The sequence below is a fragment of the Chroicocephalus ridibundus genome, unplaced genomic scaffold, assembly GCF_963924245.1.
Source record: "Chroicocephalus ridibundus unplaced genomic scaffold, bChrRid1.1 SCAFFOLD_26, whole genome shotgun sequence".
NCBI classification, from domain to species: domain Eukaryota; kingdom Metazoa; phylum Chordata; class Aves; order Charadriiformes; family Laridae; genus Chroicocephalus; species Chroicocephalus ridibundus.
Genome location: NW_026961775.1, coordinates 2,433,631 through 2,459,875, shown reverse-complemented (window position 1 = coordinate 2,459,875; position 26,245 = coordinate 2,433,631). Strand labels below are relative to the sequence as shown.

The 26,245-nt window shown below is 48.1% G+C and overlaps 3 protein-coding genes across 5 annotated transcripts in view; 2 read left to right on the top strand and 1 right to left on the bottom strand.

Moving 5' to 3' along the window:
- LOC134509675 (antigen WC1.1-like) overlaps positions 1-26,245 on the top strand; it is a gene marked incomplete at both ends in the record, with an annotated part of 338,008 nt that overhangs the window by 127,088 nt on the left and 184,675 nt on the right. The gene's annotated exons all lie outside the window — the stretch shown is intronic.
- On the bottom strand, positions 3,522-8,976 carry LOC134509757 (E3 ubiquitin-protein ligase RBBP6-like). Its single transcript, XM_063322345.1, has 3 exons — positions 8,811-8,976; positions 6,172-6,271; positions 3,522-3,624 (listed from the first exon to the last, which is right to left on the bottom strand). The coding sequence occupies exons 1-3, from the start codon at positions 8,974-8,976 to the stop codon at positions 3,522-3,524; spliced, it is 369 nt and encodes a 122-aa protein (XP_063178415.1).
- Positions 12,349-21,370, top strand: LOC134509714 (dystonin-like). 3 transcript variants are annotated; one of them, XM_063322320.1, is made up of 6 exons: positions 12,349-12,418; positions 16,378-16,609; positions 16,796-16,961; positions 17,664-17,786; positions 18,541-18,642; positions 20,653-21,370. In XM_063322320.1, the coding sequence occupies exons 3-6, from the start codon at positions 16,824-16,826 to the stop codon at positions 20,794-20,796; spliced, it is 507 nt and encodes a 168-aa protein (XP_063178390.1). In that variant the 5' UTR covers positions 12,349-12,418; positions 16,378-16,609; positions 16,796-16,823; the 3' UTR covers positions 20,797-21,370. The 3 variants fall into 3 exon arrangements, 1 of the variants encoding a protein (XP_063178390.1); XR_010069380.1 differs by lacking the exon at positions 12,349-12,418 and adding an exon at positions 18,336-18,388 and having other exon boundaries at positions 16,397-16,609; XR_010069381.1 differs by lacking the exons at positions 12,349-12,418; positions 16,796-16,961 and adding an exon at positions 18,336-18,388 and having other exon boundaries at positions 16,393-16,609.

Below are 26,245 nucleotides of genomic sequence, written 5' to 3'. Positions count from 1 at the left end.
CCGGTGGTGGTTTGAAAGACCACGTGCTGCGGCCCAGTGTGCTGTGTGTTTTAAATATGGTGTGCTGTGTGTTTTAATAAGGAACTAAGTAAGGTGGCAGGGTGTGCTGTGTGTTTTAATAAGGAACTAAGTAAGGTGACGGGTTTAAAATGGGGACTTCCAAAATGGGAACTACTCTTTACAGGATGGTATCAAAATATACACACATTTTAAAGTTAAAGTAAATACTTTAAATTAGTAGAAATTTTATTAAAGTCTTGTTCAAATTACAAGTGCTAGCCAGATACAGATGACAGTATAAGATTGAAAAGTACAAAGAAAATGCTTTTTTATTTTTTAAGTATTTGACGACAATATTCATATACCTTAGTAAGCTGGGCCACAGAAATAGATGCAGGAGAGTCACCAATCTGTTCACAAGAAAAGAAACACACAGTCGAGTTCTACAATCCAAACACGGCAATAGCTAACCTCTACTGTAGTCCCAAAGCCTGCACTATAGCCTCTGACTGTCACTGAAAGCGGCATTTCCAACCCACTGGAACTTGTATTTGTTCAAAGCAAAGCCCAGACCTACGACAGCTTAAGAGTGTGGTTAATGAGGTTAATGAGAAGAAACTACAATTACCAAACCTGTTTCAGATCAGCTTACTGCTCCGGAATATCTCAGAGAGGGACCCTTCTCAAATGCTCACAACTGCTTAAAAGTCAAAGGGGTAAGGAAGCTGTCAATTTCCAGCTAAAGAGCATTTAGAAAATAAATTCAAGTTTATTCAAGAAGGAAGCAGCACTACAGGAAACTTATCTTCGGTGTAGTTTGAAAATTAATCAGTTCATGTCTCATCATTTATAAATGCACACGGTTACACTTGGATGAAGACAGCAGGTGCCTGTCAAAATAAAGCACCGGCATATCAGCCCCGAAACGTGAACTCTGCCTCTCCTGTCACTACGTTTATAAATGCCAAACTCACCATACCCCACGAAACCCAAATAAAAACACCAGTCCAAAACATCAGCCATAAAAGTAACACACCACCTAGTCTAGAAAAAAATTTACTGCTCCAATTATTGAAATAAAGGTGTTTACCAGGACAGAGCAGACACTGAGAAAACTGATTTCTTGTATTTTATTAGACCACAAGCCATACTACCCAAACCAGTTTGGGAAGTGTGAGAAATTAGTCTAGTCTGCCAATGAGTCGCTTTTTGTAAAATATGAAAGCTTACAACGTGTAAGCCAAGGTGTGCTAGCTTTGTGGAGCTCCCCCCAGCCCCCACCTCTGCGCAGACACGAAATAAACACCCGTCTCCACTCCGTGTGTGGCTCAGCTCTTCGCACACCCAGATTTGGGCCAACAGCTTCATGCTCCATCTGCCACTCTCTTTCCCATGCGCAAAACAGGCCCGTGCTCTCTCACGGCAGGCACAATCACCACCGTTTTGCAGTTTTTCAGAGAGTGGGAAGGTGCTCTCTTGGAGTCTGGCATTAAACAGTCCTGTACTGACCAGGAACTGAAACATAACGCTTCATAAACTATTAAGTAGTTCCGGTATTTTTTTAGGGAGCAGTTATTATATGGCCTGCAGGCAACAGTCTGATTTCTTAAAGGTGGCGATAGCACTCCTTTCTACTAAACAGTTATCAAACGCAGGCAATAGATAATTCGTGTACTAGTTAGTACATCTGCCCAACAGCCATCTTCCTCTTCCAATGATCCTACATTCTCGTGACTTTTTTTTTTTCCCTCTAAATTTCTACTGAAGTATTTCCTGCCAGTCCCTCAAATCAATCAAGCAGAAACAACACCTCCATGAAACTTGTACACAGCCCTAAGGTAATACTGCAGAAGAACTGGGGGGGAAAAATCCAAACCCAACCAGCCAACGCAACCCTCAAAAACCAAGAACTGACAGTGAATTTATTAACTCCCATTTCAAACACAAGACTAGACAGAAACTCACACGAAGCACGTGGGAAAGGGCACCAAAAACAGGAGGAAAAGGCTAGTCTCACTGCTGGAACATTACGTGTAAATTACAGCGGTTTCCTAAAATCCGATTGCTTGGCTGAACTAAACATTCAGCCAGGAAGGATCACAGTTGTGCCTGACGGTGCTAAAACAATGGGCCTGGCACTGCGTTTCTGCAGCCTTTAAGGACAAGCCCTTACTAGAAATCCTCGCAGTTACCGAAACAGTAATACTAAACCAAAACGGAGGCACTTTCTTGCTTTGGCTGTAGTAACAGTAGGACAGCAGCGCAAATTTGGACGTATAGAATGACAGCTAATACAAGAGCAAGACAAGGAAGAAATACTCAAAGTAAAACCTTTTGTGCATCCTGTTCAGAAAAATCATGACTAATTTTAATTTTGCTGCTTTACTGTTCAACAGTCATTGGCAAGCTTTTTGGTGATTTCTTCCTCCCACACAAAGATCCAGGTTCGTCTTTGAAATACATGCAGAAATACAGGTATTTAAAAACCCAAACCGAAACAAAAAGCCCACGCTTTGAACCAAGAGTGAGTTAGCTTTAAGAATAAAGTTAATTGTGTCTCCAACACCAGAAGCACCCGAGGCTGCAGTGCTTTTACAGGGAGAGAGAGAGAGAGGATTTGTAAAGAGCGATGCAAGGCTTCCACCCTCCCCACGGCTACCCACAACCCAAATCAGGTCCAGGCAGAGCAAACTAGAAGGGAACGTTTCTGCTTCGTCTTTCATTTACTTTAAGTAGTTCTAGCTAACACTGAGGCTTCCCTCCCACTCCAGGGTTTTTCCTTTTCTTGGAGACATCTGTGCTAGCGGATGGCGAGATGCGACTCAGAAACGTGACACAGACACACCAGGGAAGACGCGAGGCGAAAAGAATGTTAACCTTCTTTTGGAACATGTGATTTGTGTTTATGCACATGCTAGTAAACAACAAGAAAAATAACCCTTTTCAAGAAATAAAAACTCGTCTGAATTAGATGAAATACTATAAACGTGGTTTACATAAATGCATAAAATTAACTACTTGGGTCACTGGGCCAGTAAACTAACTCGAACTCACAACGCGAGGCATTCATGCATTCATGGCCAAAAAGGAATTCGAACCACTCGGTGACAGAATTACAGGTGTCAGATTAAGACGTAGTGGTTTTAGACCTACATACAAAAAGCTTACAATTTTAAGTTGATTGGATACTATTCCATGAGCATCAGAGGCTGCATTCTTCACAGAACACAGAGCCAGAGTTCATCTGTTTCTAGATTTAGGTGATCCTAACAGCTTATCAAGGCATCAGATCCAGCGGTCCAGGGTTAGTGTAATGCCTCACACCACAGCAGTGAAGTACTTAAAATAAAGATGAAAAATAAAACCCACCAAAGAGTGATTTTTATACTGTAGGGACTATTTTGAAATGTGTAGTTACGCATAGCATTCAACCCAAGTGGCAAATCAAGATCTAGACCATTACCAGTCAAGTATTTCCTTGTGTTACTTAATTCTATTTCAGCAGCTGAATGACAGTGTTTTCAAACCTGAAGAAAAATGCTGTGCCTTTTCCAAACGTAAAAAAGTGAGACTGTGATTTTACATACCGCTTTTGATGTTCCACTCACTGGCTTAGTTCGACTTCTAGAAGAAGAAAGAAAGGTGATCAGAATTTAAAATAAAGCACTTGTGCCCAGCATCAAGCAGCAAAACCAGATTATAAAAATGGATTGTCAAAATATTATGCTCTGATAGTCTACTGAATGTGGAAATTTATTCGTATACATAAACTGTTCTCTCTTGTACACTCAGTGCAAAGAAAAAAAAAAAACCCAAATCACATTTCACCTTTGTCACAAATTACTCCAAGACTTACAGATACAGAACACAACAGCACAAGAGGAAGTCCTCAGGTATTTTGTCTCTGCTACCTAAGTAACAAAACCATGATGTCTGTACTATATTTTGTGTTCTTAAATAATCAACCATCAAAACAGGAAGGTAACGTTAGCCAGTCTGTATATCCCTAGTATCACAAATAGGGCCATACACAGTACTTTAGTTTCTAAGCAAGAACAGTGATGGTCTAGACCCTTCAAAGTGCACCTTTCCTTAAGCGAACCAGAAATCAGTCATCCGACAAAGACATAACAAAAATGTCAGCAGCAGAGTCTTTACGAGAGCGTGTCTTTGTGGAAGCCCAAGCACTGTGCTCAGACGGCTACCATATTTAGCCACTAAACGTGTTACATATGCTATGTGGATTCAAAATAGTACTAGAAATGTCACCTGACAGCAGTTTCTAGAATTTTGTTCAATTGAGGAGTCCCGGGGCAAAAGAAAACAGTGGCCTCGATTGCCAGAATTTGTTTTAAGATGATCTTGAAAATGCTACAATATTTTAGGAACCATTTATTACGTTTGAAAACTTGCTGAGATTCCACATACTCATTGATCCGTATCGCAGAGGCAATTCAAAGGCTGCTGTGGAATTCACGTACAAAGAGAAAGGCTCGTGCTTCCTGCCACTGCTAGACCACCACCAGGCTCACAATTACAGCCACACAGCTCCCGAACGGAAGTAAGTACAAGGAAACACTGTCAATGACCACACAATGGTTTCTTCATCCACTTACCTCGAAGAACACACTATGAGGTGAGTAACACATTTTTGAAGGCCTCTCCACCCTTACAGCGTACATTCATCATTCCCAAACTTTAGCCCCTCTGCAGTGGCTTCTGCAATGTTTCCAGCTGGAGGAGCAGAAAGCTCATCTGCCTGGTGAATTGTCAATGCTAGAACAGCAGTGCCATTCTTCCCTTATCCCCACATACAGGTATTTACCTGATCTTTGAAGCTAGCAGCATCTATCCTCTCATTGTGGGGCAGCATTACAATACCAGGAGAGGGTGCCGTCCAATCAGAAACGGAGGATGCACTGACAACGCAGCACTAAGCATACACGTTTTAATTAACCCCCAGTGTTTAGAAGCACAACTCTGTGGCCTCCAGAATTACTAGGGAGTACCTGAAAGCACTGCAACAACTACGGCAGTAACATGCCCAAAGCTGACATGCAGAGCCACGTAAATTCAGGGGGTTTGGCTTGCAGACACTTCATGAGTACCAGGATGCTGCTGTACTGTTGGTGCGAGACACGCTGTAACTCATCACTCTACTCTTGAGAACCAACACTAGAAAGACATGGCAAAACCACAATTTAATAACATCTTTTAATGGTGGGGGAGAGGCATATCTTTAAGAAGGCCGGAAAATATGACCATTCAAACAACGCTAATGTAGCTGACATAGAACGGGTCTGTATGAATGCAGAAATGACAGCAATAATCCTGTAGTCGGCAGTGCATTTGAGTATCTGTAATTTTAAGCAATACACCCGATTCTCTGTCCTCTGTAAATCTTAGGAATACAGAATTAAAACCTGGAGCACAGACATCGGCTTAGGGTAAAAACAGACTTAGAAAGATAACCAGTAACATTTGGTAACCTGCTCAACTGCTTACTGAGTTTCAAGTTTGGAAAGGATTAACTATTCCTTCATCGTACTCACACAAAAGGCTTTAGGACACTGTTCTTTTTCTCTTGCCTTAAATGGACATTGTCTTTAGGAAACTACTAGGAATACTTTATGAATGAAACTTCTTGTTTGCATTGTTCGCCAGCTGGCAACCCTTGGTCTTTCCTCTATAGCTAGTATGCAAAAAAAACAGATTTGGGCCGTAAGAATACCCTCCAGCCCAAATGCAAGAAATAGTCAAACACTGAGACGCAGGCTCTGCTGAGATGGGAACAAATCCTAAGATGACACTACAATGTGTATCTGCCTGTACTATAAAAGCAATAAAAGCAAACACATATAATAAGGAATTTCTCCATCTGGAGATCCATGTAGAGACCATGGGTCTCAGAACAATCAGCCCCAAGAACAAACCCAGTAGAGGCATCTGAAAAGTTACAATTGGTGGAGTGTGAACCCCATGTCCCAACAGCACTAAAAATGCCAGCCTGCTTTGGGGCAGACACATTAAAATCTAGCCCATGACAACAAAAATTAACAGCAGCTTTAACAAGAAAGATACAAGCTGAAAGCCCCTGTAAACTAATATAAATTTAAAAAGCTATCACACCAAAACCCCTTAGAAAGAATACAATGGTTTATGGATACTTACCTAACAGAGGTTTTGCTGGTAGCTTTAACTCCTCCAACAGGGATTCTTCTGACAATCACTGATGAGTTCTTAGGAATCAGGGCATTGTCATCTGTGTATTCTGAAAACAAGAGAAACACAGGAAAAAACCCTAGTCCATTCATAAGGATTAAGGATTAAGGATTAATACGTAATTACACAGCACTTCAGAGAATCCCTTGACAGATAGAAAAGCAAACTTTTGTATGTCACATCGTGCTTTTATTGTCTCAACACACTAACAGTACATTGCAAGAAATCTTCAGGTTTGAGAACCAAACACATACAGCAAAATTTGTCTCCTTTTTTAAAAAAAGTTGGAATGCCAACAGCAAAACGGTCTCAATGGTCACTAAAAGAGAGTCTGCTAATGCATGAGGTTCTGTCCTGATCTAGCTCAAGTTGCTTTTGCTTCTGTTAGGCTACAAAGCCAACAGATCTCTGGAGCAGAACAACCCACAGCAAAGTCTCACCTGCATAAACCAGAGTCTAAAGTCTGTCTAGCTTGCCCTGCAACAAAACAGGCACCGAGCTAAAGCATGAAAACGCCATTGCTTCCACAGCTGTTAACTCAAACGATTCACCTAATGCCACCAGTGCTCAAGACTGACGGAACGCAGAAGAGACCCTGCCATCTCTGTCTTGGAGCATCTTCCACCAACAACCACACTTCTCGGCCTCTCAGTGCTTTACATTTGAATGGAACCCAAACTGGCAGTGCTAGAATTTGCATCACAGAACTTTTGGCCTCTTTTGAGCTTGCTTTCACAAGTAGGGCAGAATTGGCTCAAACTAAAGTGGTATCTCCCCTCTGAAGCTAATCATCTCCTTTGAATTAAACGTGAAGGGACGGGAACTCTTTCAATTCCCTTCTTGCAGAGCAGAGAGACTCAAACAAAACTACATACGAAGACAGCCTCTAAAAGCCTTTAGAAAACAGTGTGTGACTGACGCTACCCGTGCTTTGCCTTGGCTTACACCCTGTCAGTCTTTTGAAACGGAGGAAAGCCTTCTGACCTTTTACATATGACCCAAAAAAACCTGCCCTTACTACCTGAGACACTTGGACTGAGCAAGCTTAAAATGCAAAGACCTTCCCATGAGAATGGTTGTCTATTGTACTTACACCAGCTGGATATGACTAACTGTTTTAAAGCACTACCAGCAGCCATTCCCCGTCATCTGCCTACAGTTTCAAATGCTAAAAGCCCTTACCTTTGCAGAACGATGGCCTGAAAACCAAAGGTACCGGATAGCAAGCCAAGCTCTGTCAGGGAGATTTTGCTCAGGGATCAGACCCAAAATAGGAATAGTTCACAATTTAGGCATCATTTTTCAGTATATTCTTCCTATGGGCATGACTTCCTTTGGAGTTAGCGGGAGTTTGTTTTGAAGACATCGCATCACAGCATTACTAAAACCGTCAAGTGCGTGCTGTAACACTGAACTCGAGCAAGTTCCGAGCTGCAGAGACAGTCTTAGAAGAGCACTCTTCTTCCTTAAAACTAATCACCCAAGAGCGTTCAGAGTCCCATTTTTGGTTTTATACTTTTTTGTCTTTTGCCTGATAAGCAGAATAGCACATTCTCCAAGGGGTTTGAGACAGAATGTTACAGGGCCAGAAAGAGTACTCACGAAACCTGAGTTCTGGAGTTTACTGTTCTACCACGGTATTGTGAGAACATCTATGATAAGAAATTCAGATCAAATTAAAAGGAGGCAAGTTTAAATGCGCTATTCCTGAGTATGGGCTTTTTGAAGGGAATTCTGCCCTTACAGAACATGCCCCTAGAGTAAGCGTGGAAGAGGACATCCCCCCACCCCCTCTGTAAAATAGGTCCCAACCATCCCTTTGCCTTCCTGTCATCTCTAAACGCATCATCTCATATTTTTCCACTGAGCTTTAAAATCCTCTTTACTTTTACCTCATACTAGCTTTGCTTCTATTACTAGATTTCCATTGTGAAAAGTAGCAGTTACTGACCTGTAAGAGCTTGGAGTACTCAGAAAAATCTGAACAAGGAGGCCATCTTCACTCAAGCTTCACTTTGTTCTTTCCAAGACCATTTCAACATTTTGTCAGGACTGCTGCACAGACAAAGGTATAAAATGCAATACTGTATGTCCGCATATAGGAATTCCAAACATCCCACTGAGGCAGAAAATCCCGGTCTAGTTTTTTTTTCCCTTTTTTTCCTGAAGGTGAGTTTAAGCATCTACATCTGACGAATAATAACTGGAAGTAACGGTTATGCATATAAACCAAAAAAGTTGGCATTCATACATATTACACCAAAACATATTCTCTAGCTGTGCTCTGAAAACCACTGGGGTATTTTGGTGTTTTCGCATGGAAAACACCCTTACCTTCACTAAGTATCTGTGCCACCAGTGTACCAAGTTTAAAAGATTACACTCATTTTACAAAGGTCAAAGTGCAACACAACCTACCTAGAGGAGGATCATGTCACTGCCACACACGACTGATGCTCTTTGAAGCAGGAAAGTTAGCCCCTTTAGGCCCTTTAGGCAAAGCCCCTTTCGGCAACCCCACGTTTAAGGGAACCTAGTGAAGCACATGCTTTTCCCTCACTGCCCTGAGGCCCCGCGCCCCCACGCACCTTCATCGGTCTGGGCGTTGCTGATCTGCAGGTCACAGTTGGCCGCCTTCAGCTTCTCACGGCCCATGATCCGGCACTTGAGGTCGCGGAGGGAGATGTGGAGGCTGTCGAAGGTGACTATATCGTACTTCAGCTTGGAGAAGAACTTATAATGCACAGCAGACATGGTCGGGGGAGAAGACTCGGCTGGGGGAGGCCTCAGGAAGGCCCCGCCTCCCAGCCCCACAAGGTCTCCAGCCTGGGGCTGTCAGCAATGGCGCTGGGCTGTGGCGGCGGGGCCAGCCCGGCACCTCCCGGCAGCCCAGGCGGAGGGTGGGCGAGGGGGAGCGGCCCCTGTGGCCCTGGCTCGGCCTCCCCTCCCTCTCTGGCAGCAGACAAAACCAGTATCTGATGAAACACAACAAATTTATTCCATGAACTGGGTGCGGAGAGCACAGCCCCGCAGCTCGGGGCTGGCACCGGCTGGGGCTTTGCTGGGAAAAACCAGGCGAGAGTCACCCTGACGTCCCACACATGTACCTCGTGCCGGGACCTGCCAACCCGTCCCTCTGCCCAGCGCCCCCACGGGATGCAGAAAGCAGCGCTGCTGGCCCTGGTGTGGTCCTGAGCCATGTCGCAGCAGACGAGTCCTTAACCAGCAGGCCTATCATGTTAAACTGACATTTGAGAAGTGATGAGACCCTAGTGGTGCACGCAAGCCTATTTTAAAAGTCGAGTTCTGTACAAGACTGCCATGGAAATTGACTGTTTGGAAAACAGTCTGTTCCCCCGCTCAATTTGCCAGCAGTCCAACCAACCCACGCTCGGATTTCTGTGCCTCGGCCTACCTTCCTTGCCCGCTAGAGTCTTGCAGTGCATTACCAGCTCAAGTGATCTAGCCCCAAAGGTAACCCTACTGAGGCGAGATCTTTCTATGAGAAACAACATCTTTCAAGGTCTTGTACATAATGGCACAGGAGGGATAAAAACCTTTTCCCGTGTCTAATTGAAAACACCTGGGTAAGTCCGGCTGCTGGCAGGAAACACCCCAGAATTGCCTCTAGATTGTCAGCAAATCAACAGTCAGGGATGGAGCACCAGCCACATCCCTTGCCTTTGGGGATTCACAAAAGCCCAAGCCTGCTGGTGAAGTCGTTACTCACAGGAGTCGTTCCCCATTGCGGCCATGGCTCCTCGTCAGGAACAGAACAGAGGGGGAAGCTCTGGGTGACAAAGGATGCCAGGACGCGCTCCAGAAAGAGAAGATCAGCGCCAATCCCCTCACCTGAGTGCAAAGAAATAGTTACACCCCTACAAAATAGTTAAGAAAAGAACCCCAAGCCAAACGCACAGCACAGCATCCCCCTCTACAACCGTTTCAGCGGTAGTTACAACCGCTGCACAGCTGCAGGCTGATGGCCCTGCTGGCCCTGTCACAGGACTCTCACTGACAGCAGTTACCAAGGCCCTTTTGGAAGACTGCACTGTGCGTCACCTTCACTGGAGAGGACCTGCTGCTTCCCTGTGGCTGCCTTTAGCAGCAGAGCCCTCTGGTTCTCCAGCCCACACTTTCCCACCTTGGATGCAGGAGGGACCGGCTTTCAGCCGCTGCTTTAACAGCTGCCTTTGCTGTGCTCCTCTGCTGTCTCCCTTCCTGCCGCATCAGTCAGGGTGGGCTTCTTGTCATTCCAGACTGAGCCCCCAGCACATGCTAAAGAAACAACAATTAGCAAATAGGAACTCTACCCATAGTGCCTATCTGGACAGCCTATCAAGGTGTAATAGCTCATCCTACCCTTCCCAAGGTAGAGACCAGCCTATACTTCGATCCCGTATCTACCTACTGTACCATCTGTCCTAAAGCTCAAATCGTAATTACCTTTGCAAGAGGATGGCCGTTGAGGAGCAGTGGGCAGTAAACCATCACTGCCTGGAAAAAAGTAGCCGAGCAAGTGGCAAAGGAAGGAGCCGAGTTATCCCGAAGGCCAGCTCAGCCCAACAAAGCTCAGGGAGCTTTGGTCCTCCCTGTCTCCCTCGCAAAGCTAGAAATGGCGCTTTCACCATCAAGCTTCTGTGGGATAGAAGGCAAACTTTTCAGGCAGCAGCTGTGTCCTGCCGCGTAGGCTCTGAACTAGCCCTGCTGAAAAAGCTGACCAGCACATTGGGCTACAAAGAAGCAGCTCCTCGGTAAAGATGGCTTCCGAGACACGCGCAAGAGAACTTGACCAGCAGTGAGCTCACCTATGCAAGTGGGTCTATTTTTACAAGAAACCAGACGGAAACAAGGTGAAAGCTGCCAAGGTGCAACAAAAGAGTGCAAACTCAGCTACTAAATATGAATTAAGCATGCTTGCAAAGCGGGTCACGTCAACAACTCCTCCAAAGTGAATGGTAACAGGCGACCTCATGGCCAAAGCCAATAGGTTTCCTAGACTGTGACAATGCATATGTGAATCGCCTTAGGGTGGCACATAAGGGAGCAAGAATTGTAACACGGGGTCCTTCTCGGGCTCCCAGCCGAGAGGCGCCTTTACGGCTGGCAATAAGAAAGGGGTTTAGCTAATGTGTACGTCTGCTGCCTTCTTCCCTGTACCCACGCTTGAACTAGAAGAGAAGAAAAGTGCGAGCGTTTTACCGTTTCTGTAGAAGTTCAGGTCAACATTTAAACAGCCAAAGCTCTGAAGAGTTATGCTGACCCTTACTTAGGCACTTCTTTTGTCTCCCTTTGAGAGATAACTAAGCACATTCCCTCCTAGCCACAGTCTAGCATCCAGAAGCATGCAGAACACGCAGACAAACCTCCACCATTTTTCCAGGGATGTTTCAAGTCATGCGTTACTTAGTGCAGGAGTTCACCAAACGTCACTAAACTCGGAGACTTTGACCCAGCCAGCCATGGCCACGGGGCTTCAGCTCACCATTTGTGTGTCAGAGCCATCAGACGGACGACCCCGTCCTCCTTGAGACACCCCTTGGGGCAGCCGTACCCAGCGCCGGGTGGCTGGATATGGCCTTTGCTCCATGGGGAGGCGCTTCCTGGGAGCAGGATCTCTCACTGGGGCACTGGGAAGCCCTCCTGAGGCCTGCATGCCTGAGGGACGGCTCTGCACTGCTCCATCGCTCACCAAAACCAGGGGCGGAGGAAGGCTGCCCTGGTGGCCTCCAAAAGAATCAGCTCACCTGGGCTCCTCTGCGGCCACCGGGCACCTTTGCTGTCAGGCGGCTCTCCGCGCTGCTCTGCCAGCTTAACCAGCATCTTTTGCCCTCCATCTCTTCCCGCTCCTCACCAGCACTTCTCCTCCCTCCCCTCCCTGACCAGCTCCCCCCTGCTCTCCCCGGCCCTCTGGCCCTTCCCGCCCCTCTCCCCCCACCCCGCCGCCCTCTCCCAACCTTCTCTCCCTCCCTGACCTCCTCCTCCCGGCCCCAGCCGTGCTCCAGGGCCTGGCCCTGGGCCAGGGCAGCCCCGGGGAGGCGGCCATGGTTCCCGCGGGGTCAGAGGGCAGGAGGGGGCACCCCGGGGCACGCTGGGAGTTGTGGACCCGGCACAGGGCTCCCGGCGGCCATCTTGTGTCGGCTGAGGGGAGGCTGGCACAGGCCGACAGGACAGATCTGCAGAGCCGGGAGCTGCGGTGAGTCCTGGGCCCTTGGGCTCCTGTCAGCCCTCTTCTGCCTCCCTGTTCCTCCCTGCCCTTCCCCTTTCCCTCTGGGTCCTGTTTTTCACCTCCCTGTACCTCCCTTCCTCTCTCCTGCTGTGCTCGGCTCCCTGTCGCCCTTTCTCTTCTCTCCAAGTCCCTCTCTCTCTCTGTCATCCTTCCTCTCCCTCTACTTTCCCCGTCGCCCTTCTTTCCTGCTCCCTGGGCCTCTTGGTTTCTCTCTCTCTCTTCTGCACAGAGGCCCCAGGCTGAGTGTGCAGCTCGCACTGTGCAGTGAGGTCAAACCCATGTGGCTACTGGACAGACCTCTCTCCCCCTGCTGAGCAGAGTAACTAGGTTTGGGGTGTTTTTAGCTGCCTCAATTAAGCGACTCCAGTTAGATAGGATGAACCTAGCTTCAAAGTTTTACTCTGTTTTTTTTCCTTTACTCTGGGACCAGTTAATGAAGATATGCCACTATTATGTACTGGTAAACAGTGGGTCCACTCATTTGTCTTCCTGTTATGTCCACAATGAACAAACAGGCTCTATTAAGACTAGCTATATAACATGAGCTTTACAAAGTAGCTTGACTAGTCACTGTGAGCCAAATCATGCTTGCTTTACTTACAGGATTGTCCCCCCAATCATTCTGCCTGCATGAGAGGCCCTTCAGATGAGCTTCTATTTTTGCATTTTCCCTGGGCTATGCCATTAGCTGGGATCTGTTTGTTAAGTGGAAGATTAATGCCAGGCAATTTTAACACGTAATCTGATCTGGAATACTTGTTTACTGGAGTTGTTTACCCAATAGTAGATCGTGGACAAGATCAAATGATTTTTTGTTCTATTCAAAAAAAAAAAAGGTTCTGAATGTGAATGGAAAACCGTTTTCCGTATTCACTTACCTTTCTGTTCTGATGTATTTACTGATGCCTGTCTTTATTCCCAGTCATGGAATTCATAGAGTCGGTTCTGTGTGAGTAGCACGCAGTCAGTTTGGTTTGAACTAAGCCATGGGCAGAGCACTAGCGTAAGGTTTGGACCCAGAAATGTGCACTCTTGTGGGCCTTGTGTCAAATCATCTATTTGTGCACAGAAATAAACCACACAAAATCATTTTCTAAAAAACTTCATGCTGCTCTTAGTTTCACCTTTGCCTCTTCTCCGCTAATCAACATTATTTTTCTTGCTAGAAGGTGTACAAGGAGTTACATTCTGGGTAAGAGCTAGAGTCAGGGGGATTTGAGTTTTCATTGCTGTTTTGCCCTCAGAGGGCTGCTGAGAGTCATGGTCACTGCCTTGTCAATCTTCTCAACCTCTCCTCTTCTGGGGAGGAGCAAGTAAGCGAGCCAGTATCAGGATGTCTTTTTAAGGGAAGAAGCTTAGTTGCAGACAAGAGGATGTATTTACACTGAGACTGACACGGGCCCTTTTCTGTGCCTTCATTAACTTAAACAAAGTCTGAGCTGAGTGGAACAGAGCATGTGCCTCTTATGTTCCTGCACAGGGGCCATAGGGTAGAAACGTGTGGAGTTCACAGCACCGGGAGGGACAGTGCCTGACAAGAGAGTGGGATTTTCTTGAAAAGGGAGGAATGAGCTGAGAAAATAAATAAAAGTGGAGGGAAGGATGGGGCTACTCTCACAAGAAGCCTTTCCCTTTTGTCAGATCTACGGGTGCAAGTCAACAAAACCCAAATCCTTCAGCAAGTTGGAAGGCACCTTGTGACCTTTCACTTCCACAAGTTTTATGCAGAGTTTTGACTTCCTTAGGGGGTGGATGATGAGAGGGAGTAGACAGCTGAGATCAGATTTAATTTACTTATTAATTACTTGCTAAACTTTGTGTCAATTAAGAAGTAGCGCTGTTGTGAAGACAGAGGGGTCTTGTGGCCAGAGAGGAGACTGCTAAACTAGGTTGATAGTCTCTCCTAATCGGTCTTCCTTGTCCTTTTCTCCTTTTCACTGGTTCCTTTGACTCTTCCTGGTGCTACTTCCCTCTTCTTAAAGCAAGGATCATTTGAATTCATATTCTAGCAATGCCAGTACCTCTTTCTGTGATGTTCTTCAATGGAAGGGTTTGAGGCAAGTGACAAATACCACCATGAAAAGTATATATGCAGTGGTGTTATGCACATGCCTGGAATATTGTTGCTATTTCTGTCATGATAGGTACTAGATATTGGGAGTGTCTGTTGCCAAGATCATATGCATAGTTAGCGTCTTATATTTTTCCTGTGATCAATCATCCGTCCTACGAGAGTATTGCATGGACCTTTCCAGTGCGTCTCTAATTGTGTTGTTTAAAGCCTGGGTAGCTCTCTGTTGGAATGGGAGCCATCACTGGCAGAGCAATCACTACCTTTGTTTGATAGTATTTGCGCTTGGCATTAGGATGAAGGGTGTTTGGCATTTCTCGCCAGCTGGATGTGTTGGAAGTGTGGACAGCTGTAATGTGGTGGTGCAAACATAAGAAACTGATAAGTCGTTTTGTTAGTTATAGCAACTGCGTGGGCTGATGGCTGAGCACAAGCCTCATATAGGTAAGATGGACAAACCTGGGCCTCAGTTGCTGGAGCTGAGCCCAGGAGAAGGTTTTTCTATCCAAGAGGAATATGTGGCAGCACTACGTATCAAAGGCACCCCATAACCTATGGAGCCAGAATGAGAGGTTGTAATGACTTGCATTTTCTTCCTTTGAAGTTCTAAAACACCTCGTCTCATTCATTGAAGTATGAGTACAAGGAAGCCCACTGAATGTACCAACAATTTTAAAATTTAATATATATATCTCCTAAAATTAGACCTTGATAGTGCCAATTTAATTTCCGTCTTTACCACTTTTGTAAGGTTTTGTTGCTGCAATCAGTTTTCCAGAAGTCCGGAAGGTGGGAAGGCTACTTATCTTCCAGAACACATTTTGCTGGCTCGTATGATATTCGCACTTCTAACAAAAACACTGAGTCCATAACGTTGGTCACAGTGTCTGATTTGAAGTGGGTTGTGTGGTGGGAAAAAGTCATTACATTTGCATTGCCTGTATTCCTTTGAATAGAAAGGATGGAGCTATTTGTTCCCATCAGGCAATCTTGTTTTGCTGTGCTCTTTCTGGCACCTTTCCCAAGTGTAGTCAGGAGTGCTTTTTGTAGATCCCGGAGGGATCGTTAAATGCACCCAAGGTTTACTAATTTCTGTAAATTGAAAGGGGCACGGTGGTGAGGTGTTTTTAGGAGTCTCTAGGGATCCAAAAGCATGTAGTAAAGGCTGTCTTTGGACCTATACCAAAGGGTGAACCATGTTACAGAGCTGTATTTGAGTTTCTGGACACCTCCCTGGGCTCAGTCAACTGTGGGTCAACATAACACGCGCTGTTGTGTGCTTTTAGTTGCAGAAAGTAACGTTCCTTTACTGCAGTAACAAGCATCACCTGGGCACTAAGAGACGTCTTTTTGAATGACCAGACATATCGAATCTTAACCAGTGGTTATATGCCAGTGTATTGGTCCTGATATGAAAAAATATGTATTTACTACTCAGGTAAACAGCTTGCTAAAATGATGAAATGGCTCATGAAAGAGCCAAGGAGTCGTGGGTCTCCAAAATAAGGTACAACCTACTGTATGAATGACACAGGAGTAAAGGCAAGTAGATTCTGCTCTATGTATAGTATCTTCAGATGGAACGTCTCAGGACTGAAACCAGACTTCATAGTAAAATTCTTCAATCTGAGAGGAAGTACCATTTTGCAAGGTCATTTTTGTAATGTAGATATTGAGAGAGGGGAAGAACCACGAAGGGCAGTATTGCAAGTGGCACATACGTCTGTTGGCTAGAGATGTTAAATATGTTAATTTTAAAGTACCTTTTTCCAAGAGAATTTCAAATGCCATTTTTCAGTTGTTTTTTTTTCCTAATTTCTCTGCCACTTCTTTCTGTCCTTTACCACCCTACCAGTTTCATGACAAGACAGATTCGACTCTTGAGAGTCTGAAAGGCACAGTTGAACGTCTGAGGCAGCCACCTTCAATCTCAGCAGAGGCTGAGAAGATTAAAGAGCAAATCAGTGAAGATAAGAACGTGTCAGTGGATCTGGAAAGACTTCAGCCGGTGTATGAGACGCTTAAACAGAGAGGGAAGGAAATGATTGCTCGCTCAGAAGGAGCCAATAAGGATATATCTGCTAAAGGTAATAGATGGAGGAAAGTTTCATGTAGTGGAAATGCAGCAAGCTGCAGCATATAAAAATCTTCATTTCTGATGACCACTGCTCTGGGGATTGTGTTCTCCTGGCGAAGCTGGAGAAGATGTATAAAAGCAAAGTATTTGTTTAAAATAATTCATCGTGGATATGACTTCTGTTTTATTTTTTAAGGTTGTGGTGGTTGTTTCCACATAATGTAATGAAACTAGCCGCGAAGTTGTGGTGTAGTCACGTGGCTCTTGCAGCTACTATTAAAGATACTCAGGAGCTCATTGGAGAACTGGAGGGACCTGGAATTGACCCATCTCTAGTCAAGCAACAGCAAGAAGATGCTGAGGTCAGTAGAAAGTATTTTGTTGACTTAAAGTATGTTATTTACGGTATGCGGAGAAAAGACAGAATTACTATGAAATACCACAGGAGGCTATTTTTTTAGAGACCAAGAGGGATAATTGTGTAGAAATTTACTATAGTGATATCTCGAGAGTCTGTGTAAATAACATGTACCAGTTCTGAATTGCAATGAGCATGCAACAGGTGCCTGTCCTTATATTTGCATCTCTGCTTATAAACACGTATATAATAAGCACGTCACTGAGACTTTTGAAAGTGATACGTACTTGAGATTCCCTGAGTAATAGGGAACATCTAAATGAAAGGTGTACGCATGTATCGTGCTCTATGTATTATGCTCTAAGCCTGTAATTATTCATGCTGATAGTTAAGGATTTGAGGGTTGACTGACAACCTCTGAAAAAGAAAACACTCTGATTAAAGAAATCTAATTGAAAACTTCCTGTTTATTTTTTTTCATCTCATGCAAAGTGACATCATAAGCCATTGTTCTAATTTAGACTGGTGTCAGGTGATTTCACTCTGACCCTGCAAAGGGATGCTTGTGTTTTAAGCGTCAGATTGTAAGTCCAAGGGACTTTAAAGAAACCACAGGCCGAATCCTGCCATGTCCTCTCTTGAAAACAAGCTGTACATAGATTATTAAAGTTAGTGTGAGCGGCATTGAATTTTTTTGTCTTTGTAGGCTGCTAAAGACGAAATTGATGGACTGCAAGAGGAACTAGCAACAGTTCTGAGCCTTGGCTCTGACCTTGGAGCTGCTTGTGGAGAGCCTGACAAACCTATTGTCCACAAGAGCATAGATGAGGTATGGGAAATGCAGGTGCTTGAATCTGCTACGCCAGGTGCTTGTTCAGCTGAAATTGGTATATCCTCCCTGCCTCCAACTAATTTTGCAAATAAACATTTTGCGGCAAATGTAAGATACCCCTGAAGCCTTTATGATAACGTAAGGTTTGCTTTTCAAGTAAATGGATCTTGGCTCGTATTAGTTTAGAATGTATAGACGATTTTATTGTATTGATTTATGGGTTAAAAGTTCTGTAAAAGACAGAAAGGTTTTTTGTGGAAATAGTCACTGATTACTGCAATAGATGGCTACTTTTTGCAATAGGAATGCTGGAATAAATTTGAAATGTATCTGGTTTATGCCAAGTGCAGCATCTTGACTGAGACAATGCTGCTTGGATGACTACAGAGTACTGACAATTTCTCCAGTGTTTCGCAGTGTATGTTTCTTTTAAGCTACCTTTTTGATAAGGATGCAATTCCAAATGATTTAATGATACTATTTCTGATATTGACTGTAATCCGTAGGTTAATAAAACTATTCAATAATCAGTATTGAATTTTACAGCTTTTGCCATCCAGAACGTCGAGTGCTTTCTGAAGGAAAGTAACTATGCAGTGGTAAGGAGAACAAGAGTTTTAACATGGAATTAATGTGAACTATTCATGCTTAGTTTATTGGTGTTATTGATGAGTGAATAATGAGTGAACACACATTATACAGCAGCAGTAACATTCGTTTGTCCATTGGAGTAAATTTCACCTATTTGCAGCTGAATTCTGCCTGGGATGCCTTAAGCAAAACAAGGAAAGACCGGGCAGATAAGCTTGTTGAAGCTCTGCAGGCAGCTGTTCCATACCAAGAAGGACTGCAGGTAAGATGGTGTGATACACCTAACCCAATCTTGAGTCAATAGGATTTAACGTGGTTGTAGTAAAAAATGTTACGTGATTGGGAAGGTGACATGTATGTATAGATTTGAAATTGATGTCCCCTTTATTGGTAAGACACAAGTTTATAGTAATCCTGCTCACATTTCCTGGTGGCAGTCAGTACGTAACATAATAGGCGAGTTGAAGGTGTGACATGTTTACATGATCGGAAAGGAACAGAATACAGGTCCGTATACTCACCTGCAGCTGTTTTCTTTGAGTGGAGGACAGTGAAAGAACTTCAATTTTATTCCACCTTTTTTATAAGTGAAATATTTCAGTTTGACTATTTTAAGCCCAAAATATTAACATAATGTTACTGGACCATTCCAGGAATTCTTAGCGTAATTATACTAAGAATATAGACATACTGGACCATCATACTAATTCTTAGTGTAATTTATCCAATCACAATACTTTGGAAGATGATTCACTTTCAAAATCGGTAGGTAAACTTTCCAGTGTTTTTTTAAGATATGTTTTCTCTGTATGTGCTGTATTTTATTTCATTTTTTTGCCTATTCTTTGCAAGTTTTGGCTGAATGGCAGGCCTCATGTCTTTTGTCAGTGAATGGCTGGAAGATGGAAACAGTAGAAGGGTTTTCATGGTCAGATTTTGCAAAGCTGTCTTTTTGCCCAGTGGAATTACTGTCTGTCTTGGTTCATTAGATCTTTAAAAACAGAGTTTCACATGACACTGAGGGCAGTTGCTTGTGTGTTCGGTGCAGATGGAGCAGCAGAACACATCTTAATAATAATGCAACATCTTGTTTTCCATGTTTTTTTCTCCAAGGTCTCTTATTTTCATACTGCGCAGAGGTTGACTTGTAGGGTTACATTAGGAACATTGCCGTTGCTTTAAGAGCTTTGTATTTCCTGGGGCTGCACGTTGTGCATCCTACAAGCTTGGTACTTTGTACACGAACTGCATTTAACTGCCGCCTTACGCTCATTTCAATAGACAATATTAAAAGTATTGTGGGCAGATTGTTAGCTACAGCTGCCTCACCCTGTTGAGCGTGTTGGGGGGGTTAGTTCTCCTTTTGCCAAGGAGTTGTGTAGCAGTGGGCAGCTCTGAGAAGCCGTCCTAATCCCTTCTCCGTCATGAATCACAGATAACAGGCAGGAGGAAAAAGGGCCTGGCAGAGGTATTTTTTCCTCTGTGTAATTAATTGCCCAGAGTGCTATAGTATTCTTAATCTTTAACTGGAGTGTTCTTGAGGTTGTTCTGCATTATATCAGGAGTAAGGGAAGTACCCACAAAGCCTCAGAACTGGGGAGACTTCATGTGTTTTTTGAAGTTCCAGCTGCCTTATCCTGAGGAGATTCAGTCAAGCACAGGTATTGGCCATCGCTGTCTAATCTGTACTGAATGGGTCGTGTTCCATCTTCCTGATACAGATACCGTTATCCTTCAACAGAAGTTTTTGTGTCATCATCATTTAAAGTGTGTTATCATTCAGCTACCACCTTCCATCTTTGCTCCGAAGGAGTGCAGAACAGAGTTTGTCTTTTATTTACCTTTCGGGGTATTCATAAAAATTGCTGATTTTACTCCAGAAGTAGAGTACTAGTCCGCATGAATAGTACTGGCAGGATATTGCTGCCAATAGGGGTTCAGTCTTGCAGCATGTACATTCTCGTAACCATTACGTGGAATACTTTAGTTAATACTGGATCCCTTGTATTGCAAAAACCCCTAGGTTCCGCTGGAGAAAGCTGTTTGGTTTTGGTTTGCTTTGCATTGTTTTCAAAGCGCACAGCAATATTGTTCTCTGGAATAAAAAATTCTGGTATTTTACTTAATGCGACTTTGAAATCTGACACTATTTCTCTGCTCATGCTTCAGTTTCGTACTGTGATTTTGGGTTGAGGATTTCTGATGATTTGCAGGATTGAACTTTGGTGAAAGTTTATCGTGTGGCTGTTGGTTTTCTTTCTGTTTTGAGTAGGGATGCACATCCGCTGTTATTAAAGCCATCGCCCAAGAGATTCTGCATCAGCCAAGTGACGTGTTCCCAGAGCTTCTCTGTGGGGTGCCGCTACTGGGAAGTAATTCCCCAGGCCAGCGATGGGTGGGCTGTGTGAGTTGCTGATGAACTTCTTGGAAAAAGGGACAAATTAGGAAGAGCGGAGCATTCCTGGTGCGGAGAATGGCTAGGTCCCAAAGAGCAGCTGTCAGCGTGGCACAGAGATCAAGAAACATTATTCTGCAAGGATAAACTGTTGAAGGTTGGAGTTTTGCTGGAGCTACAAAAGAAGACCGTGTCCTTTTATTCCATCACTGACAAAGAAATGCTTTTGCACACCTTCGGAATCAACACCTCACCTCCTCTTTACCCTGCTTTCTGGCTATATCGTCTAGAAAGAAATGGATCTTTCAGTCTAAGTCAGAAAAGTGACAATTTTGGCTGTGACTGCAGAGCTTCTGTACGAGCTTCAGTGTCTCGCACAGGAATTTACCCAGGAGTGTGTAGCGACCCAGGTCTTCCTGGGAATCAGCAGCTGATACTTGGCTCTGCTTTCCTTCCCGCTGTGCTCTGCTGTAGCTGAACACTGAACTGCTGTCCCCGAACACCCTGGAAGCACTCTGGACTAACTGCGCGTCTGTAAGATGCCAGCGGTGCGTGTGTCAGCTTCTACAAGAGTGGGGGTGGCTCTCTCAACATTGCCAACAGTGAATGCACAGCTGATGGCTGCTGCCTCTTGTTAGGGCTGAGGCGTCCCTTCCTGGTGCATCTGGAGCAAGAACAGGGCCAGCACGATGAGCTGCCTGGGCACCTCTAGGTTTGCACGTACAAACTGTGCTGCAGTGCTCAGGAGCAGCAATTTGTTGCGCTTTGATCATAAATGACCGTGCCATGTGAAAGGGAGTGTGTTGTGTCGCTCCTGGTGTTCCTGTGCGTCGGAGGCGCTCACTTGGCAGGCGCAGCACTGCAGCCAGCGCCGTTCCATGACAGCGCTTGAAATCTGCATCGTGGCTCCCAACAGCAGAAAGCTGCGTCACCATCCCAGGGAAGCCCAGAGCAGAACTCCCACGCAGAGGCGACAGGAGCCCACAAGCCCACTGCCTGCTGTATTTCCCACTGGGCTCTGAGGGGGGAGAGCAGAACTGGGGACTGTGATTTGTCAAGGGGATGCCCCCTCTGTCCCTGTGACCGCCGTTCATGGCCCAAAAAAAGGGAAAAAAACCCAACACAAAATAAGGTCAAGGGCTTTTTATTAGTTAAATAAGAAATCACTTTCTGGAGAGCAGCTGTCCCTGGCCAGCTGCCCGGCTCCTGGGTCTGTCCCGCGGGGGCCTTGGTGCGTGAGGGAGGTGGCAGTCGGACGAGTCGCTCTTGCTCTCCGCTGCCTTGTGCAGCCCGGGCTGGTGCTGTGCTGGCCCTGTCAGGCAGCAGGGGTGGCAGGAGAGAGCAGCGTGAGCTGGGGTGGGGGCAGTGGGGGGGACACGGGTGGGGAAAACCCAGCACCTCGTGGGTGCCCTGCCCTCCCCGCTGTCCCCTTCACACCCATGGGATCCTCTCCCCAAGCCAGCCCCGGCCGTACCCTCTTTGTCTGTGAGCACGGGACTGTCTAGCTGCTCCCTGGACATGCAGCCGTCCTTTGCCAACAGGTCCACCACGTTGCACTGGGAATGAGAGAGCGGGCTGGCTGAGCCACGGGGCTGAACTCGGCATCCCTTGGCAACCCTCCCACAGCCAGCTCTCCCTGGGGAAACTGAGGCACAGATGACCCCCCTGCCCCCGCAGAGGCTCGGCCTCAGTCGCCCCCGCCGTATCCCTACCTTTGTCATCCCTACCTTGTTGGGGAGCAGGAGCGGCTGGAGGCGCCGGGGGAGCTGGAGGCCCTGGCGGCGCTGCAGCGGGGTGGTGAGAGTGTGGCGGCCCCCGCAGCTCCGCGGCACGGTGGGGTACTTGACCTCGGCTGGCGGCTGCCTGTGGGACGGGGTACGCGGATGCTCAGTGCCCGGCACCGTGGCAGCCCGTGCTTCAGCCTGCTACGGCACGGAGGGGGCCAGGGGCTGCTCCCCGGTGGGGTCTGTCCCTCCCGGCTCCCCTCCGCCTGCTGCAGGAGACCCCCCAGCCGTCCTGCTGGATCTGCTCTTTCCCCACAGCCCCCGGGAGCTGGCTGTGGCAGTGGCAGGTCCCTGCACCCCACGCCAAGGACAGCAGGAGGCAGGAGCTGGGCTGTCCCAGCTGCAGCGCTTGATTTCAGCAACTTGTTTGGGAGAAGGACCCTGACCTCCCTAAGCCCGAGGTCAGGCTGAGACCAGACACAACTCATCGCACGTGGCTTCAGCACCCTTGAGACAGAGACTTGGGCCAGACGGGCAGCGAGGGGGGGCTGTAAAACCCCCCAGAGGCGGGGTAAGCACAGCTGACCCTCTGCAGCACAGCTCTGCTCCCCTGCCCTGCCCAGGTCCGCCCGGACCCCTGCGCCCCCACCTGGGGAAGAGCTCTCCCTCGCCGGGGCCAGGCCACCCTGCACCCCAGTGGGACAGGGATGGGTCCCCGTGTCCCCTACCTGTGGTCGTGCTGCTGTTCCTGCTCTGGCTTGAGAATGGGACGGGGGTGCTCGGCGAGGCGGGGGGACAGCGGCGGCAGGGATGGGATGGTCACGATGTGCCTGGGGAGGGCAGGAGCCATAGATGGGTGACGCGGCAGTGCCCTGAAACCCATGGGCTTGTGGCCCACGGCACCCCCTGCTCCCCGGGGAGGGCTCTGCGTCCCCCTGCTGCCAGGCAGGGCCGCGAGGGGGCTGGGCAGGGTCAGACCCCCCAGGCAGAGCCCCGAACCCCTGTGCCTGGCACAGCGGGGCGCTGCCAGCACCCATCGCCCCCCCGTCCCGCCCACAGCGCCAGGTGCTACTCACGGGCCAGGCACCGACATGTTGAGGGGCCGGTCGCAGGAGAGGCAGTGGAAATGGGTCAGCAGCGGGCTGGAGTGGGGAGAAAAGGGCTGGGTGAGCTCCTGGGGGGGACACAGGCAGGCAGCTCACAGGCAGCAGCGAGGTGTCCCTGAAGCACCCGCCGTCCCCATTGCACTCACTTCTTAATGCCAGCTGCATCATCAGCCCCTGCCTGTGAGCCCTTCTGGAGCTGCTTGAGGTTGCTCTCCCAGTGCCCCTTCAGCTGCTTCTGCAGAGCCCCCAGCTCCTGGCGGTCCAGCTGTGGACAGGTGCCCACCCTCAGCCAGCTGCCCCGGGATGGGACATGGTGGTCCCCGGCTGGGACAGCTGGCAGAGGGATCCTCGGAGGGATGCCAAGCCCTGAAGGAGCAGGTTTTGCGTGGCAGAGACGAGACACCCCTCACCTTGGAGGCCACCTCTTCACTAAGCTGTTGCTGGACCTTCTCCTGGCCCGTCTGCCGGCTCAGCACCTCCTCGAGCATCTCAGTCAGCCGCTCCATCCTTGTGTCGAACTCGCTGCGGTTGACTTTGCCAGCCAGGCTGGTTTTGTCTGCTTTCTAGCAAGAGGGAAAGGCAGGAGAGCGGTGGGGAAAGGACAAAGGTAGCCTAGGCAGGGCCAGCTCGTGCTGGGAGGAGAGGGAGAAGTGGCTACGTGGCCCTGCTTGCCCCATCACCCCCATGGGGTTGGTGCCAGCAGCCAAAGGGACCCGTGGGGAGACAGAGGGACCTGGCGAGGGACGCGCAGCCAGTCTGGAAATCTTCCCTCCCCCCGGCAGGTTCTGCCACCAAGCACCCAAGGGACAAGGGGTGATTGTCACCCTGCCTGGGACCCCCTTGGCTGGTGCTGGGGACCCTCGAGGCCATACCACATCGAGTGCCAGCATCAGGTCATTCTTGTCCGCTTTGCCCTTCACCCGCTTCTCCAGGGACTGGAACAGAGCCTGCCAACACAGAAAGCACCCCATGATGCCACGGCAGCTTCGCAGCTGCCTCCCGGCCAGCTCAGCACCCCCATCCATCTCCCACCCCCCTTAAAAACCTGCGGGAAAGGGACAAATCCCTTGTGGTGCCCAGGCTCTGCCTGGAGGATGCTCTGACCCCGTGGGGCTTTCAGCCACCCACCTTGGTATCTTGCTGCTGCCACTGACTGTCACGCAGGAGGTTCCCCACGACGGAGCTGAGCTTTTCGTAGCTGCCTTGCACCTGCACAAGGGTGGCCTGGATGCGCTTCAGCACCTCCTCATCCTGCTGCCGGGAGGAAGATGACAGGGCGGTGCTGTGCAAGGGGGGACTGGCTGCCCCGTGGGGACAGAGCCAGGTTACTTGGCCGGTGGCCAAAGGCTCTCGGTGCCAGCAGGACATCTGCACCGAGGCTTTAATTTCCTTCCGTGCTGCTGACTTGTACAAGGCAACGTGGGGAGCAGCGAGGGGCTCCCCCATGATACAGCAAAGCACGACCAGCCGGGGAGTCCCGGCAGCCCCCTCCCAAGCCCCCCATGCCGCCATCTCCCTACCTGGCTCTGCCTCGGCAGCTGCCTTGGCACCTTGCCCACCGCCCGCCGGGACATTAGGGAGTCCACCACCTCCTGGAGCTTCTCGTAGCGCTGCAGGAGCTGCCCCACCTGCGCTCCGGTGTCCCCACTGCAGGCAGGGCATGCTGCCTGCGCCTCTGCCTGCTCCTGCCCTGCGCTCTCCATCGCCTTCAGCTTGTCCTGCTGCAGGAAGGGGAGAAGGGATCGGCTCTGAGATGGAATGGATGCAGCCAACAAGCCAAGGTGCTGTGGAGGCTCGATGGCTGCAGCCGGCCAGGGGCCGTGGCCGGGAACCCTGCCAGGACCCCCCCACCCAGCCGGCGGGCAGTGGGAGCACTCCCCCTAGACCTCACCTGAGCCTGCATCAGCTGGGCCACCTCTGTCACCAGCTGCTTCAGCGTGGCCTCGGTCATGTCCTGGTGTTCTCCCAGCTCCTTCAGCTCACGCTTTATCTTCTGGAATTCCAGCTCCTTCAGCTCCAGCACCTCTTGCTTTAACTCCTGCAGTCCCAGGTCCTTCAGCTCTAGCACCTCTGGCTTTGTCTCCTGCAGTCCCAAGTCCTTCAGCTCCAGCACCTCTCGCTTTAACTCCTGCAGTCCCAGGTCCTTCAGCTCCAACACCTCTTGCTTTATCTCCTGCAGTCCCAGCTCCTTCAGCTCCAACACCTCTCGCTTTAACTCCTGCAGTCCCAGCTCCTTCAGCTCCAACACCTCTTGCTTTGTCTCCTGCAGCATGGACCTGGCCAGCAAGATGGGCGCACAGGCAGGCTTAGCCTCATCAGGGCCACTCAGGGGGGTGTCCCTTGCCCCCCAGACTGGGATACTCCCAGCCACTGGGCTCCCTTGCAGCCCCATGGGGTAGCAAACCCTCTCCCGTCCTTTTACCCCAGTTGCAGGGCGATCTGGTCGCTGCCATCTGCTCTCCAGTCCGCTCCAGCTGCCCATGACTTTCCAAGGGCATCCTCCAGCTGCCTGATCTGGGAATGGCGGTGGTGGCAGAGTCAGGGCATGGCACCCTGTGCTGTCCCTTTGCGGGGGGGCCCTTTGGCTGCCCCCTCCCTCTCCAAATGCCCCCTGGCATCCCTGCAGCCCCCTCGGGCACT